This window comes from Lepeophtheirus salmonis, chromosome 8, assembly GCF_016086655.4.
Source record: "Lepeophtheirus salmonis chromosome 8, UVic_Lsal_1.4, whole genome shotgun sequence".
Taxonomy (NCBI): domain Eukaryota; kingdom Metazoa; phylum Arthropoda; class Copepoda; order Siphonostomatoida; family Caligidae; genus Lepeophtheirus; species Lepeophtheirus salmonis.
The window spans coordinates 1385924-1403508 of NC_052138.2; the positions used below are offsets into that span (position 1 = coordinate 1385924).

The 17585-nt window shown below is 33.5% G+C and overlaps 2 protein-coding genes across 2 annotated transcripts; both read left to right on the plus strand.

The window, feature by feature from the left end:
• Positions 1-602: 602 nt before the first annotated feature.
• Positions 603-4642, plus strand: Sec6 (Exocyst complex component Sec6). The gene is made up of 11 exons (XM_040717573.2): positions 603-827; positions 1798-1946; positions 2023-2218; positions 2274-2586; positions 2639-2862; positions 2917-3099; positions 3151-3285; positions 3343-3498; positions 3565-4032; positions 4099-4281; positions 4351-4642. Exons 1-11 carry the CDS (start codon positions 738-740, stop codon positions 4495-4497), a joined length of 2244 nt encoding a protein of 747 aa, XP_040573507.1. The 5' UTR covers positions 603-737; the 3' UTR covers positions 4498-4642.
• LOC121122551 (uncharacterized) lies at positions 826-1715 on the plus strand. Its single transcript, XM_040717574.1, has one exon. The coding sequence runs from the start codon at positions 867-869 to the stop codon at positions 1560-1562; it is 696 nt and encodes a 231-aa protein (XP_040573508.1). The 5' UTR covers positions 826-866; the 3' UTR covers positions 1563-1715.
• Positions 4643-17585: the final 12943 nt, after the last annotated feature.

The window sequence follows — 17585 nt, forward strand, 5'->3', positions numbered from 1 at the left end:
GGACAAACTAGATCCGGTTGAGTTAAAGAAAACAGCCCAGGCCAATCCCCTCAAGTCCATGAAGGGCCATCCAAGAGATCTTGGGGTTTCACACTAGAGAGCTATCAAAAAAGTGGTTGAAAGATCCATGTAAGAGTGGAAAGGCCACTTTTGACAGCACCAATGAAAAAAAAAACCATTTCCTTCGTTGCAAGACTTTTTAGAATAAGTCTTTTGAGTTCTTTTCGACTCTTTTTTTTACATTTCCCCCCTCTACAGCCCTGATGCCAACCCCCTTAACTACACTTTTTGGGTGTATGTCGAAAGGAACCCACTGTCAGGCAGCACTGGGACGCGACGACGGGAGACTACATCGGCAGCAGGTCCCAGGCCTTTTGGCGCCGCCTGGAAGCCATCATTGCCACTAAGGACGGCTATAGTAATGATTAAGAATGATAAATGAATCTATTTATAGTATATTAATGTTGTTGAAATTCTATTGTTAACTAACAAGTAATAAATTATACCTTGTAGAAGTTAAAGAAATTAAATTTAAAGGGAGCACTCTGTAGAAGAAATTACAGAATTTCAATATGTGAGGTTTTGTTGAGGGTTTTTTTAATGTTCTTTTATATTATTGCTGTTGCAGCTGAATGTGAAATCCTCGTTCCTCTTCTTCTCTAAGTGTCAGTCTTCTCAAAATACTTTCTGGTCTATTACATTTTTGAAATAGTTGTTAGATTGGAGAAGGAGTTTCGATGGATATTGAGAAGTTGGAAGAGGAGACGAAGAAGAAAGCTGCCAAGAAAGTGGCTAATATGCTCTATGCTCCTGACAAGTTGGAAAAGGTAATCTGAAACAAAGATCCTCATCTGTAGCTATTAAGTATGTCGCATCATCTCATCATGGAGACGATCAAGGAGGAGGATCCCATTCACCTCTCCCATCATTCTATTCCTCCGCCACATCCTCCCCCCAAACCCAAGAAATTTTGGCCCGAGAAGCCTTCAACCGAGAAAATAAAGGCCAACACAGTACTCACAAATCTGCAAAGAGGGAACATCCCAACCATGCAAACGATTGTAGAGCCAGAATCCATCCGAAATTTGCATCAAAGAGCGGGACAAGGAGAGCTCACAGCCACTGACATCCTTTCCAATGATCCAAATCTCCTTGATGCCTCTGGAAAAAGCCTTTTGATGTGGGCATCCTCCTATGGACAAACACCCACCGTCTCTCTCCTCCTTCGACACGGAGCAGACTCTCAATTAAGGGCTCGGGAAAACGAAACAGCTCTTCATCTAGCAGCATCCCATGGGCACCATGATACAGTCAAAGTCCTTCTTGCTCATGGAGCACAAGTAGATGCACTTGATGAAAATGCATGTACGCCCCTCATGTTTGCAGCTCTCATGAATCATCCGCATTCCGTCAATGAACTCATTCTCTATCATGCGGATATTACTCTCACAAATATCAACGGGGATACGGCCTATTCCCTTGCCTCTCTTCGTAAATCGGATCTTGCTCGGGCTGTCATTGAGAATAGTTTAATTTCACTTCTGAAAAGAAGTAAAAATTAATTCATTATATATACATAAAAAAATTAAAAATATGTTGTGTATGAGAAGATGGAAATTAAATTTGACTTTGATTTGTAATTTAAATTAAATGTACAGTTGGATTTTCATATATGTATGCAGTACATACTATATAAACACGGTTTTGCTAACTCATTCGGCCTTGTGTTTCATTTCTTATACAATTAAATAATTATCCACTACGTTCCAAAAGTAATACATACCACATATTCCATAGGTCTCTCAATACAAAGTAAATGTGTCTCGTAAGAAGGCCTCCGTGGAGGCCATGCTTAAAACAGCAATGCAGTCGCAACTTGATGGAGTCAAAACAGGACTTGAGCAATTACAGTCCGCCCTTGCTGACATGCAACAAGTAACGGAGAGGTATTGAGACACTAGTTGTACATGTAGTTATTGTTTTGTTTTTCTTAAATCCACATTTATCTTTGAAATTTTGTAGTGTTGCTGAGATTGAGGAGACCTTAAAGGAACTGCCACTTCTTCAAGATAAACTCTACGATATAAAAATTGAGACTCAGAAGCATTCTCAACTTTTAACGGCGAAGGAAAACTTGAAGCATCTTTTTACAGTACCTGAGACGGTTCAACAGACAGAGACCTGGATTATGGAGGGGAAACTATTAGAAGCCCATAAAGTAAATCCATCATTATCTAAATATTTGCATATTAGAATAATATATTGTTTGTTAGGCCATGGTGGATTTAGAGAACTCCAGAGATGATCTTTTATTTGAGTTACACAAGCTTCCTCATCAATCCTCCAATGATCGTGAGGTTCTAAAGGAGTACTTTGAGCCCCTCACTTCATTGTCGTATAAAATGGAGAAACAAATAAAATTTGCTCTACAACGCTCCTTGAATACTGTAAGGAAGGATCCGAAAGTTGTTGTTACTGCTCTAAGAATAATTGAGAGAGAAGAAAAGTCGGATGAAGAGTGTTTTCAAAGACAAAAAAGCACGGGCTTCATTCCACCAGGCCGACCTAAGAATTGGAGGGAAAAGGGTACTCTGACAAAATTAAAATCTTAATTTATCATTTCAATTCAAATAACTAGCAATGGATGCTCTCAAAACTCACGTTATGGAGAGACTAGAAGGGAATCAATTGGAGATTAGGAGTGAAAATAAAATGTGGCTGGTTAGACATCTGGAAGTTATTCGTATGATAGCCTGTGAAGATTTGAGAATTGTCAAATCTCTTTTTCAACCTATATTCCCTCCAAGATATAAGATAATGGATCATTTCATACAATTATATCAACAAGCCTTGTCTAATAGGGTACTATACCCCTCCCCCCCTCTAAATGTATATATTTAATATCGATATTTCCAGCTTTTAGAAATAATTGATGCTGGGCTTGAAGGCCAAGAATATGTTTCAATTTTATCTTGGATTCTTCAAACCTATCCAGGAAAGGAAATGATGAGAAACATTAATTTGCAAATCTCATCTGATAAAATCCTGCCCCTGTTGAATACTGCCACAATGGAAAAGCTTCAAAAGGAATATTTGAATGTAGGTCTTTGAGAGTCTTTTTTTTTTTTTTGTAATAACGTTTTCATTTAGAATATAGAAGATAATTATAAGAATTGGATGAGAAATAGTTTAGCCCAAGAGGTTCAAGATTGGAAACGAAGAGAGGATCCGGATCTTGATATTGATCAATGTTACCACACTTCTGCACCAATCATTATTTATCAGGTAATAGCTGCAATGATGAAAATTATTATTTATTTCTAATTCCAACTTGTTGAGTAGATGATAGATGAACATTTGCAAGTGGCTGCAACCATTTCTCCAGAGTTAATCAACAAAGTTATGGTTCTGAGTATGACGGAAATTACAAATTATGGAGATATGTATCAAGTAGAGATTCAAAACTACAAAAACACGTACTTCAATGACAGACGAACCGTAAGATGATTTCTTTTTTACATGTACTCATAAACGAATGAAATTATGTTTTTGGAACCCCTACAGATTCATCTATTTACAAGATACATGATGGCCATAGTAAATAACTGTGATCGTTTCGAAGAGTTGGCTCAGGATTTAAAAGAGCGTTGGTGGAAACCTGGATATCACGATAACGAAGCTGTATCCAAATTTGAAACTCTTATCCACACTTTTCAAATTCTGAGAGATGAAAGTATTGGCTATCTCCTTGATGAAGCATTTATGGATATCCTTGTTCACTTTCAAGATATTTTAACTCCCAAATGGTTGATGAGCTCAAATCAAATTGATACGATTTGTTTGACACTTGGAGACTTTTTTAATGACTACACTTTTTTGAAACAAAAAAACTTTGAGAGAGTTATGTCAAAGGCTCAAGATCGATTTGCTGTTGAATATATCACGTCCATGTTCCAGCCATCCCTCCTTGGATTTATCAAAGGAACTTTTAGTCAAGATGAAAGTTTTGATAGGCGAGGGTCTGCTGATAAAGTATAGAGATTTAAATTACGAATTCTTGGGTTTACTTTTAGAAAAACAAAACATTTTCCCCATTAGATAATTGATGAGGCTAAAAAAGCGAAGGATCTGTTTAATAATGTGGCTGAAGACATTGCAAATTATGACTCTCCGTTTGATGCGCTTGCATTACTAGCCGAAGTTTTCAAGTGCGACTCTGAGCTTTTGTCGCTTGAACTTGGAACGTTTGTTAAAAAGTATCCAGATATTACATTTGAGCAGGTCATTGTCAACTACGATTCATTACATATTTTAATATATACCTAATAAAAATGCCCCTCTTTTATTTAGTTATACTGTTTGTTGCATTTGAGAGGAGATTTGTCTAAAAGCGACGCACGGATCATGGCTCAAGAAGTACTTCCTGGTGGGCTCAATAACAAGACCTCTACCACTTTACATGCTCGTTCTATTTTTTTCACAAATCAATTTAAATAGCTCTGGTTCTTTAAAGGGACAATTGTACCAAAAAATCATGATGTCTGATTAGATTTTGTTAAATTATGTATTTTTCTATTTATAAATATTTTCAATTTGTTTTTAATCGATTACTCATCAAATGAATATTATAAAGTGCTATGCACATATCGTATTATATTATTTTGATACAAAGCTATTTAAGTGTGATAGTATAAACAAACTTCTCTAATTAGCTAGATGCAGGATGAGTGTGTAGCACATAGTAATGTGCAGCAGTGTTTAGTTCTACTTTTGAAATATGCGGCTAGACAATGTGTGACCCTTACTCCTTCATTTGAGAGATAAACATAAGATTTGGATTGTATTTTTTACAAATAGATGACTTAAAGGCCATATCAACACCATACAGCTAAACCCTGATGCAAATAATATAAGTTATTTGACTATATTGATCAAAAATAAGGATTTTAATTCTACATATATTGAAAAATAAAAGAAAAAAATAAGAATTACAAACACGAAATAATGGAATATATTTTAAATATAAAATCAGTAGTGATATAAGCAAGGTTGTGCCCTTGTCGGTATATTGGTTCGAGTGTGTCCGGTTCTTAAACTTATTTTCATTTGTTGCATTTTTTTGGTATATTTATAACCTTTTCATTTTCCATCTATATAATTTTATGTAAATAAAACACCTTCTTTTCATTCAAAAAGAAACAAAAAAGGCCCAAAATCATCTGGTAGCTAGCCAAATTAGTCAATCATACCAACTGATATTTTTCTTTAAAGTACTACGAGACTATTATTGTAATATTAATTCTTTACAATTTTTAAAAAGAATTAAGAATTACTCTATTCATAATATTAAAATCTTATATAGTATCTTAGCCGATATTCTATAATAATATTTTATTAAATGCATAGCTATAGTCCCCTTTATACGGAACGTTTGTACTATGTATGTGTAGAAAGAAAGTAATTCTCCATCTTCTTTCGCCACCCCGTGCCCCCCCACTGTGAAAATTATTGTATTAAACAACCTTAGTTATCGGATCTCCTGCTGGAACGTGGCCGCCCACTACGCACTCTGTGTATAAGAGAGCTGTGGTCCTATTTATATCAAATATTATTTCCTTGTTTAAGAGCTTGATACCAGAACTGAGGCTGTATAAAAAAGAACCGAGACCGATAAAGCTGAACGGAGACCAAAACCGTGGAAATGAAAGAACCAGGACTGATAAAGTCGCTGAACCTGACCCGTCACACCCATTTTATTAATTTGTGAGTTTTTGTAAGAATAAAAAAATGAATTCCTAATAATAACTTTAAAAAAACCAATTTTGAACGGGAAAAAACGTGTTTCTTTATTAAATCCGGACTTTTCAGCTTGAGTTATATTTATACGGTGAGTTATTATTTGTGTGAGGAAAAAAAGAGCGCGAGGTGAAAGCAAGAGCGAAACATATGGTACAGCTGAATTAAGATCTTTTTTACTATCAGCTGCCTGTTATATGATTTTGAAGGGAGAAAATGAATTACTGCTATTACGAGGAGAACCTTCTACATTTAAAATAGCTTTAGTGCAGGGAAAATATTGTAATTATACTTAAATTCATATGTATTTATTCGGTTATGCATTTTTAAAACAGTTTACACCAATTATAATCAGTGATGAAAATCGTCTATATTTTGGGCTGGTTAAAAGAAATATGGTACCCCTGACAATTAGAAGAATGTTTTAGGGGGAAAGCAGCGTAACTGTCTTGACGTTTCAATAGATAAACTCTAACAAGGGAGGAGGGGTGAAGGAAATAAACAAGGACATTGGGAAGAATAACTCAACGACGATCCTCAATTCTACTACAAATCCAGCAAGGACTCACAATGATAACTCTGCTACAAATCCTCAAGGTTACTCTTCATCTTTTTTTAGCACACTTTGTTCAATCAGGTTTTGAATATAGTTGAATGTAGCAGGAAAGGAGTTAAATAATAATCACGACAGCTGAGGAAAATTAAACTCATTCTTCAGATTACCAATTCTAAAAAAACGGGAGAACTAAGTAAATATACACGATTTACATCACTAGTAATCATGCTATCTTCTCTGACGGAGAAGTTAACACCACGACGACCTATTAAATAATGAACAAAAAGATGAGAGTGCTCACGCAACAATGGGGTTTTTTCCCCTTTTATTTTCACCAAACTAAAATTTTTCTTTACACAGATCCCTTCTCTAGGTTGGATGCTTCGTTCATAGTAAAAGGGCTTATAATATATCTTAATGGAAATACTAAAAATATTATTTAAAAAGAAGTACTTAACTATTCTGTATTTACAATTCTTTTAGGATTTTATATTAAATAGCTTTTGGATCTTCTTAAAAATTATTTCCATTTTTGAATAAATGTTTGAATTTAAAATCGGGCATAATTATTCATTGATTTAAAGTGATATTTTCAAATTGGTCATACAATGAATGTGGGTAAGAGAGGCGTAGAAACACTTTGTGTTATTGCACGTCGTAACTTATATTTACCAGGCAACCTTTCATCTGAAAAGAAAGATAAATAAAGCCGAAAATTAGATGGTTGTGAGCCAATTCTTCCAAACTATGGAATTATTATTCAATAATTGTTCACACCTTAACAAAATCTTATTTTAATTTAGCTAATCAACGTTCAGAACGCTGATTCAGAGAGAAAAGAAAAACAGAATCAATGACAGTTCACATCAAAATACAAGCTACATTTTTGTATTAGCGAGGTAAAACTGTGATTGCCATTCATGAAAATAATCAGAAGTTAAAGAAATATGAAATATTAAGATTGCACTCTTTTGTAATTTGTTACTAGGCGTTGACAAACATATAATTTTTGATTTAATAATATAAAACTCACAGAGACGTCTGCAGAATTATATATATATATTTTTGGATTTTTTGTAAAATTACATTTCTTGAATTTTTTTTTTAATCCACAGCTATTTATTTCAAATGAATAACTTTAAGACCTCACATGAAACTAAAATAAATCATTTAGAAGAGATAAAATATGTAGAAACCATTATTCTGCAACTATCAAAATATGGAATAGTAAATTGTAAGGCATTCGGCAAATTGTCCTAAAACCCTTAATTCAGTAGTACTATATGTCTCGTCCCTCCATTCTCATCGTGCTCTTTTTTTCCTCACAAAATGTCATATTAATTAATTTTTCTCCAGCTATTATGATTATTCTTAAGGAGGAAACATGTATCTATTAAGTAACTACGTGTCAAGGTTAATAGAAACCCAAGTTTATACCAATACGCTTCTCCGACTGATGTTTAATTTGAACAAGGATTTTTAATAGTGACGTCAAAGAGTATACATTTTTACTGTTAATCATATTATTTCTAGTATTATATGTAGTCATGAAAATCCTGTTTACAAAGGGCATGTACCGAAAATCAATATGGTAACCCTGACAATTTGAAGAATGTTTTGAAGGAGAGAAAGAATATACATGACGTTTCACTAGATTAGCTACAAGTGACATGTGACAAGGACGAAAGGATATAAATAAGGACATTTGCTATAATTACTCCGATGCCGATCCCCAATTCTACTCTGAGTCCAACAAGGACTATCAATTATAACTTCACAACAAATTCTCGGGGTTGTCTTTATTGAGCACACACGAATGTTGGATCAGATATTGAATATAATTGAATCCATTTAGGAAAGGATGTTCACTAGACAGGAGCTAAATAATAAGGACAACTGCTAAGGAAAATAAAATTCATTCTTCAGAGTACCAATTTCAAAATACGGATCACATAAAAAATCCACCGGATTTACATCACTGACTATATACTGTTAGTATACCGTAGTATAATTCTACGACCTTAAAATCCGTCTGTCTTGCCCAGCTGTCCGTAGAGTATACATCAAATTGAAAATTCTAGCAAGCCCAATTAAATGATGGTATAACCTTATATAAACCTTTCTACGTGTAGCACTGAGGATTTCTTGTTTAGTTATCTTCTATATTTTTAAGTAAAGTGTGTCTGTTTGATGACACCTAATAACCACGGCAATGCAGAGTACTACCGTTAGAAATTAATAAGAGCGCTGATACCTTGCTGCTTAACAACATTTACTTTTTTTTAAGTGTATCCTAACGGGGATTTTTACAATTATCACTACCATAGTTTTCAGTGTAAGTCTTTGTTGGACTTAGAGTAGAATTGAAAATCGATATTCGTGTCATTCCTGTCTATATTTCCCTTCTACCGGGTGTGGCGAAAAAATCTTTACACTTTCAATCTAGAACTTTATCAAGATGTATTTCTGCAACCATTTGTAATAGAATATGTCACTAAAATTAAAATAAATAATAGGATGTCTTGGCTACCCTAATCATCGATTTATCATCCCTTGGCAGCAATGATGGCTTCCAAGCGGCCACGGAAGGCCTTGCACCCATTGCGGATGTAGTCCACAGACATAGCAACCCAGTGCTCGTTGACGGTGTCCTTGAGGTTCTTGATATTTGGGTGACGGACGGATCAGGCCTTGGACTCCTCAATATGCACCCAAAAGTGAAGTCCAATGGTTTGGCATCCGGTAAGTTGGGGCCCACATTTTCTTTGGCCAAGTTGTACTCCAACCACTTCTGGGCTTTTTTGGACGTGTGTGCAGGAGCATCATCCTTCTGTAACACCCCTTTCATGTCCGGTTAGTTGGTTTGGACCCATGATAACAACCTCTCTTCCGTTGGTTTCTTGCCAGCGTCCAAAAGTGCGCGGACCGAAATTCGTTGGTCACGTTCAGATGGCATTTTCTTGCCTTCTAAGATACTGACGAAGATCTAGTTTCTTGTTTTTAAGTGTTTGATCAGAGCAATTTTACTGTATTCACAAAAAGCCTAAACGAAGTGTAAAGATGATTTCGCTACACACGGTATATATGGAGTGGGAACTTTTGTTTAAACTTCCTTTCACGGCTGCTTGTCTAATTTAACTAGATATGAGATGTGTGTAAGAGCGTGAGGCAGAGGCCGGAGCAAAGTATATGGTATTACTGAATTAAGATCATTGTTAATATCAGCTGCCTGCTATATGGTTTAGTAATTGTAATAACATTATTGCTATAAAAACATTATAATTATATTTATAAAATGTTTATTTTATTATGAATTTTTAAATCAATTTATACCAAAGATAGGCAATAATTCTTCTTTTAGAGGGAGATGTTAACACGCCCACGACTTATTAAATAATGAACAAAGAAAGAGCACATGCAACAACCGTTTTTCCTTTTCTGATCGCTATACTTAGTTTTTTCTTTACACAGACACTTCTATAAATATAATGATATGAGGTCAGAGTAGAATTGAGGATCGGCATTAGAGTAATTCTTGCCTATATCCTTGTTTACTACCTTTTCCCCTGGTCACATCTGCTTGTAGCTGACCAAGAGCGAGCGTCAGTAGGATTATATTGGGGGTGGGGAGCGAGGGCTTGGTTTTTTGGTTTTTGGTTTCAAACGAAACAATGTTCTAACTTCGAGAAATTAAATTTTTCTGAAAAAAAATTTGAAAAAGTAAATTTTTCTGGGGAAAAAAAATTCGAAAAAATTTTAAATATTAAATTTTGAATAAAAATATCAAATATATAAAGAAATATTTTTTTTTTTTTCTAATTTCAAAAATCCACAGCTATTCATAAAAAATTAAATTTTTTGGGGACAAAATTTTAAATATCAAACTTTTTTCAATTTTTTTTTTCAAATATTTAATTTTTGGAGAAAAAATCTAAAAATCCACAACTATTTGCAATAAATTATATTTTTTTCCTTCAAAAATTAAATTAAATTTTTTTTTTAATATTAAATTTTTCGGGGAAAAATTTCAAAAATCCACAGTTACTGACAAAAAATTAATTATATTGGTAAAAAATTAGAAAAATTGAATTAAATTTAATAATTAATTTTTATAAAAAAAAAATCAAATATTAAATTTTCTAGTAAAAAGCCAAAACTCCTTAGGGGGCTATCGCCCCTCCAGCCCCCCATGGACGTCCCAGTTGATCTAATAAAATCTCATGCCAGTTAAGCTGTTCTCCTCTAAAACATTCTTCAAATTGTCAGGAGCACTGCATAATTGGGAATTTATTATTCTCAATTAAGAGTTGGCTAACGATAATTTTATCACGTAATTATCTAGTTACCGGTGATTTAATTAATGAGTTAGATAATAATGAACCTTGGCTTTTAATCAAACTAATATATTTTATTTTATGAAACATTATTAAAGGAATTTTCCATATTTGATACCTTATGGCAGGGGTCGGCAACCTGTGGCATGTGTGCTCCTCACTGGCACGTGCAAATAAGAACCTATTCCCGTAGTTTGTGTGTTTTTAAACATTATTGTAAATAGGTGCACACCCATTGATTAGAAATGTTAAAGTTGACACTCCATGTCTCAAAAGTTGCCAATCCCTGTCTAATTGTATATTCATTTCCTTAGAGACCTGATGGAATTTCCTACATATTTTATTATTAAAAAAATTATGAAGCATTGAAGAGTGCACTTACTACTAAGAGCAGGATTACTGATAAGTGATATTGATTCCTGATAACCTTCTTCTTTAGGACTTTGTATTACGCAATAGATAGTTATATGATTATGTATGTAGTACATTCTGTTTGTTCGTTTTTTTCTAAAACAATGGACGGCTAGCTAGAGAGAAGATGTGAACGAACTTTTAGCAACGAACATGTCGTTTTAGAATTGTTATACAATTTACATCAAAAATACAATATGATATATTGTATCTATACATGATTAAGCTATTGATTCTTAACTTTAATTTTTTTTTTGTCAATGCAAGGGCGTTCGCAGACGTATATTTCTTGGGGGAAGGGGGATTCGTTTTGGAATTAATAAAACAATAGCTATTCACAAAAAATTAAATTTTTTGAAATGAATTTCAAAAACTTACAGCTATCCACACAAAAAAAAAATAAGGGAAAAAATTTGAAAAATTACATTTTAAATATTAATTTTCTTGGGGATATAAATTGAATCATTCAATTATTTGGTAAACAAATTCAAATATTCAATTATAAATAAAAAAATTTAATAATCCATGATATTACACAGAAAATAAAAATTTTGAGAAAAAAAGTTTTTAAAATTGAATTTCAACTATTAAATTTTTGGGAATTTTTTTTTTCAAAAATCTATAATTACTCATAAAAAATTAAGTCTTTCGAAAAAAAATTCAAAATCCATAACTGTTCACAAAAATAAAATATATTGTAAAAAAAATTTGATAAATTAAATTTTGAAAAATATTTTTTCTTCCAAAAATTTTCAAAAATCCATGATTTAAAAAACTAAAACTAAAATGGACATGTTAGCCCTAACCCTAACAATGTGAAGAATGTTTTGGAGTCGAGAAAGAAAAATGCCTATAACGTTTCACTAGATCAGCTACAATCAGCTGTGGCTATAAACGAAAGGAGAAAAGGATATAAACAAGGACATTTGTGGTAATTACTCCGATATGGATCTTCAATTCCCCTGTAAGTATAACCCGGACTTACAATTATAACTCCGCAATAAATCCTCAGGCCTAGGCTCCGTATTTTATGAGCACACACAAACGTTCAAACAGGTTTTGAATGTTATTGTAGGAAAGGATGTTCACTACTCAGGAATTAAATAATAATGACAACGGCTAAGGAAAAGAAAATTTCTTTTTTTATACTACAGATTACAAATTAACGGGCCAGCTAAAAAACAAACCAGATATACATGTATGTTTATATGTGTATTCAATCCTCAAGAATAAAAAATAATGTAAAAGTCGGTTCACTGATGGGTGCATCGATTTTTGGGCCTCTCCTCTTTTTATTGTGGTCAATTTTTCTCTGGTTGATTTTTGTGTATATTTAACGCAACCTTTCAATTTGTATGAATTAGGTCAAAGAATTGGGTTAAAAAAACTAACAGACAAACAGAAGCAAAAACATAACCCCGCTTCAACTTCGTTACGGAGGTAACAAGAATGGGCACTCGGAAGAGAGTAAATCTCCACCTATGGGGATTTTTCATAAATTGGATTTTCTCCTGTATGAAGCATAGGTATTAAATATACATAGGGACAGCAATTTGAGCTCTGCTCCTATATATGTTCCAGAGTTATAGTCGATTATGCCTTTTTCACGTTCTGTACTACTTTGACTTAGAACTTGAACTCTTTAAATTTAATAGCCTCTTACAGTGACCATATATAAGCTTTGTACTAAGTTTTGATCAAAATCGATCTGTACCTTTTGCCATAATCCTGTTGACTAACAAACAATCAGAGGACAAAAAAAAAAAAAACTTCGTTGGCCGAAGAAATAAACAGAAATCAAAATTTATTAATGTACATTACCCCTCATACTAGGATATATATTTTCCAATTAATTCATATTTCGATATATGAAAGCATAAACAATTAGCTACAAATCAAACAATCTATAAATTTCCATGCGCGTAGTCCAAGCTGTTGGGCTTCTTCAGGACCACCATTTACGCCGGGAGCAAGTCCGAAACACTCGAGAGGAAGAAGGGCTCTATTAAAAAGGCCAAACTGGATCCGGAGGAGTTAAAGAAAACAGCCCAGACTATTCCCCTCAAGTCCATATGGACCCATGAAAGAGATCTCGGGATTTCACACCAGACTGTCCAGAGTGCTATCAAAAAAGGGGATGGAAAGAGCCTTGTGAGGGTGAAGAGGCCACTTTTGATACCAGCAATGAAATAAGCCCATCTCCTCCGTTGCAATACTCTTTTGGATCCCTACAGTCCTGATGCTAACACCCTTGACTAAACCTTTTGGCTACATGCCGAGCGGAAGGCCTGTAGTACTAGCACTGGTACGCCCATGATAGAGGACTACAGCGGCACCAGGCCTTCTACTGACGCCTGGAAGTCCTCATGACCACTAACGGCGCTGCTATATTAATGATTAAGGGAGCTCATCTATTGATCGTATTTATTTTGTTGAAGTTCCATAATTAATTTATAAATTATGTCTTGTTGAAGTTTAAAATTCAAAATGGTCAAATTTTAGCGGAGCACTTGGTATATAATAAAGTCTACATTTCAAGTATATTTAAATAGTGAGGTCACGAGAGAGCGATTTTACATTCTGTAATGAACAACAAGGGGCACTGGACTGGACCGCAGTCCTAAATAAGAACAGACACGACACTAGTTGTTGTGTTGGTCTGTATTTAGGACTGATGACTGTAGTCCATCCAGTTCAATCTCATTCAAATCCAGTTCAGTCTCGTTCAAATCCAGTTCAGTCTCGTTCAAATCCAGTTCAGTACTGCATAACGGTCCTAAAAATTTATTAAGTTTAGTCGTTGATGACATCATTCAAGTTTATTTCTTCTTTTTCTAAATATATTTTCTATTACCAACAGTCTGAAAGATCAACGGTCCGGTCCTGAAGACTGATAGGACAGACCCTAAGACTAAACTGGACCGAATAAATAGGGACTGACTCAACACTAGTCTAATAGATCCGCCAATCCAAGTCTCTTAATTTATTTTTGACATGTTCTTACAACAACATGATATAAATTATGCACAAAAAATTAAATACACCGATGTACTCAATTAATTACATAAAGCATAATTAGAAATAAATGGATATTTGCAGAGTTAAACAGTTGTTTTCACTACGATGTTCTATTTCAATTTATAGGTAATTTTATACAAATAAAATGACGTAAAGTTATTTAATACGTGTTATGTAGCTCACATATCACAATTATTAATTCAGAGTCCTTTATTGCTATAATTAAGTCGTTTCATAAGGAGTTGTACTTATCCAGGATAAATACTTGATTTTCAAAACATTAATTCATATTATGCATCCTCCAGCAAAGTTTGATGTATTACAATCAAACGGGCTTAAGAGAACTTGGTCCTGATAGCGATAAACATCCATAGGAATAGGATTGATTTTTTTTTAGTTTTTGTAATTTTATTAAGAAAAAATTCTAAAATTAAAATTTTTTGAAAAAAAAATCAGAAATCCGTCGCTAATCACCAAAAATTTCAAATATTAAATTTTTTAAAAAAAAATCTAAAATCTACATCTATTCACTAAAAATTAATGTTTTTTTTTCCAAAAATCCATACCTATTTACAAAAAGTTTTAAAATTGTTGTTCACTAAAATAATACTTTCTTGGAAAGAAATTTCAAAAATCTATAGTTATTCCCAGAAAATTAAATTTTTTGAAAAAAATTTTAAATATTAAATTTTTTGGAAATTTTTTTCAAAAATCCATAGTTATACATAGAAAATTTAATGTTTTGGGAAAAAAAAATTCTAAAATTCACATTATTTTTACTACACATTAAATATTTTGGAAAATAAAATCAAAAATTCAAAGTTATTGGCAAAAAAATTTCAAATATTAAATTTTTTGAAGAAATTTTCAAAAATCTATGGCTGTTCACAGAAAATAAAATTTTTTGGAAAAAAATTTCAAATATTAAATTTTTTGGAATTTTTTTCAAAATCCATAGCTACCAAAATAATCTTTATTGAATAGCAAAAATTTCATAATTTAGGGGGGCTACGGTCCCTCCAGCCCACACCCTGTGGACGCTTCTGATATTGCACTTTGAATTATTGAAGTGCTTGGAATTCAAAAATTATTTCCTCTAACTGTATTTTAAACTCTTTGATAATCTTGTTGCTAACAAGGAATAAGCCATTTAGTACTTTTTATCATTATAACTTAATAGCAGCAAAGTTTGAAGTGGAGAAGGGGGGGGGATTTGAATCCTTTTACTAGCTAATTTATTATTATGACTGCTCTACTAAATGTAAACTAATTATGCAATGGAAAATATTACGCATCAAGCTTTTTTGTTATTATAAAAATAGTTGAAATCTTACAAAAACAAAACAAAAAAAGAAAGACTACTTTACATAACATTGATCACATCATCCCTCCCACACACTTTCATGGCCTTTTGGCACTAAAAAATTACGTCTACATTTGTACGTATAAGCGAAGGGGCTGTATGTGAAGGATCTGTCATCCCACCGTCTAGCAAGCTACAGAATAGGGCTGGAAATTTATATAGTATTTATACATATATATAACATTTAAGAGCAAATTCCAATATTTCATCCAGCTTTACTCTCTTACTCCTTTGATCAATGCTCACCTTCCCTTCCTCAAAAGAGACAAAAGAAGGAGTGAAATAGGAATGAGACTCAATTTGGGAATAAGGGAATGACGTCATCTCTAATGACGCCTCCCTTTCTTTTTCTTCTTTCCTCCTCTGCTTCACTTTCTTTCTCTATTTCTGTGTGATACTAGTACTCAAATATTATATTATATATAGTAAATATAAGGAAATCGTGTCAGTTCTCGCTATATTCACAAGTGGAAACGTTGTTAAGGTAGAATTGCTCTGGAATTTGAGGCCACTTTTTCCCTAATTCTTTTTAATATTATATTACTTTCTTATTACTTAATAGGTTATAGCCTTTCATTATTTTTATATGATGTCAGAGTCTTTGCAATCGTAGATAGGTGGACGCTTCTTCGCAGGCGGTAACCTTCATATTCATTCGTCTTAGGTTGTCACTTGTCTGCCCCTTCTTTGTTTGTCAATTCTCTGGCTTTCCTTCATCTTCCTTAGATTTTAGGCTTTCATCCTCAATCTAGATTCGCAATTAAGCTTCATTTTCATTCATTTCCCTCTTTTGACAAATTCATTTTCTATTTCTTAGTTAGAACATTTTCTCTTGCATTGATATACTACTAGTCTGTTCAAACTTCTTCATGGATCTTATTCATAATATATCCGAGCATTATCATCAAGGGTACTACTACCCATCAAATTAATTCCCCACGTCTCACTTGTTGTTTTAAATATGTAATATAATGTAACTAATCCTATTATTTTTTTACTCCTTTATTGCAGATTATTTTCCGGAAGGAATTGTCTATTTCGCTGTTCGACTCGTTTGAAAAGGATCAAAGCTGCTAAAAAAGTGATCAAAATGAATAAAAAGAATAAACAATCTATATTAATATCGGATTTAAATGATTCAATATCCGAGCTCATCTCGGGAGCAACTGCCTCCCCTGATAGCCCCACCAACTCTCCTCACTCCGCTCGCCAAGTGAACATCACGCTCGGTACCGGGCCTAGGCGGCACTCCTGATGTCGCCCACTCCAGTTGGGATATCCCAGAGGTACACATGTACTTAGTTGATGTGATAATAATTGCCTTTGTATAATATTATATATTGTGTAACTTCAAACTGGTATAAGCAGATTGATCAAGTTACAATTTGTAGCTCTCATAATGTTTTATTTCATGAAAACAGGGAGTCTGTTTAATTACCAACTATTATACATACATTGATGTTCTATTTTCTATTCCTTATATATTTAAAAGTATTATAAATGTGGGGGGAGGGGCTAATTAATTAGTAATATTCTTCAAAATAATTGGTAATCACATCATTTATGTATCAAACATAGTATTATCTTAGTCGAAAGTCTACTTAAAGTTCTTCATTTTATTATTTGGTTGCAACTTGTACAGTTTTCCTATTCAAGACATTTTCAAGTTCCCAGCGCTACATTTAATCATGTATCCATTAATACATGCATAAGTAGACACACGCAAAAAAAGAAACTGTTGCGTTCCTATGTGTTGAGCAATGATTGCGGGATTGACCGTTTAATTAATTATGTACTGAGAAGTACTGGGAGTATTTCTTTTTATATATTTAGTATGTACTTAGTGTGTTACATAGGATAATTTTTTTTTTTTTTTTACAAATTTAGGGCACTGGAGTGGGGGAATGTCGGAATCCCTCTGACCCCGTCAGCCAAGGATTGAGAGTCTTGGACGATGGTCAGGTTAAGAAAATCCAACATACTCTCCGATTGTCTTTTCGAATTTACACCAATAAACTAGGAGACGTCAATTATAATGATTCTGATGAACTTCCCGGATGGGAAGCCGTGCTCTGGAAAGGTAATTTGTACATTTCCGCCTCGGCTA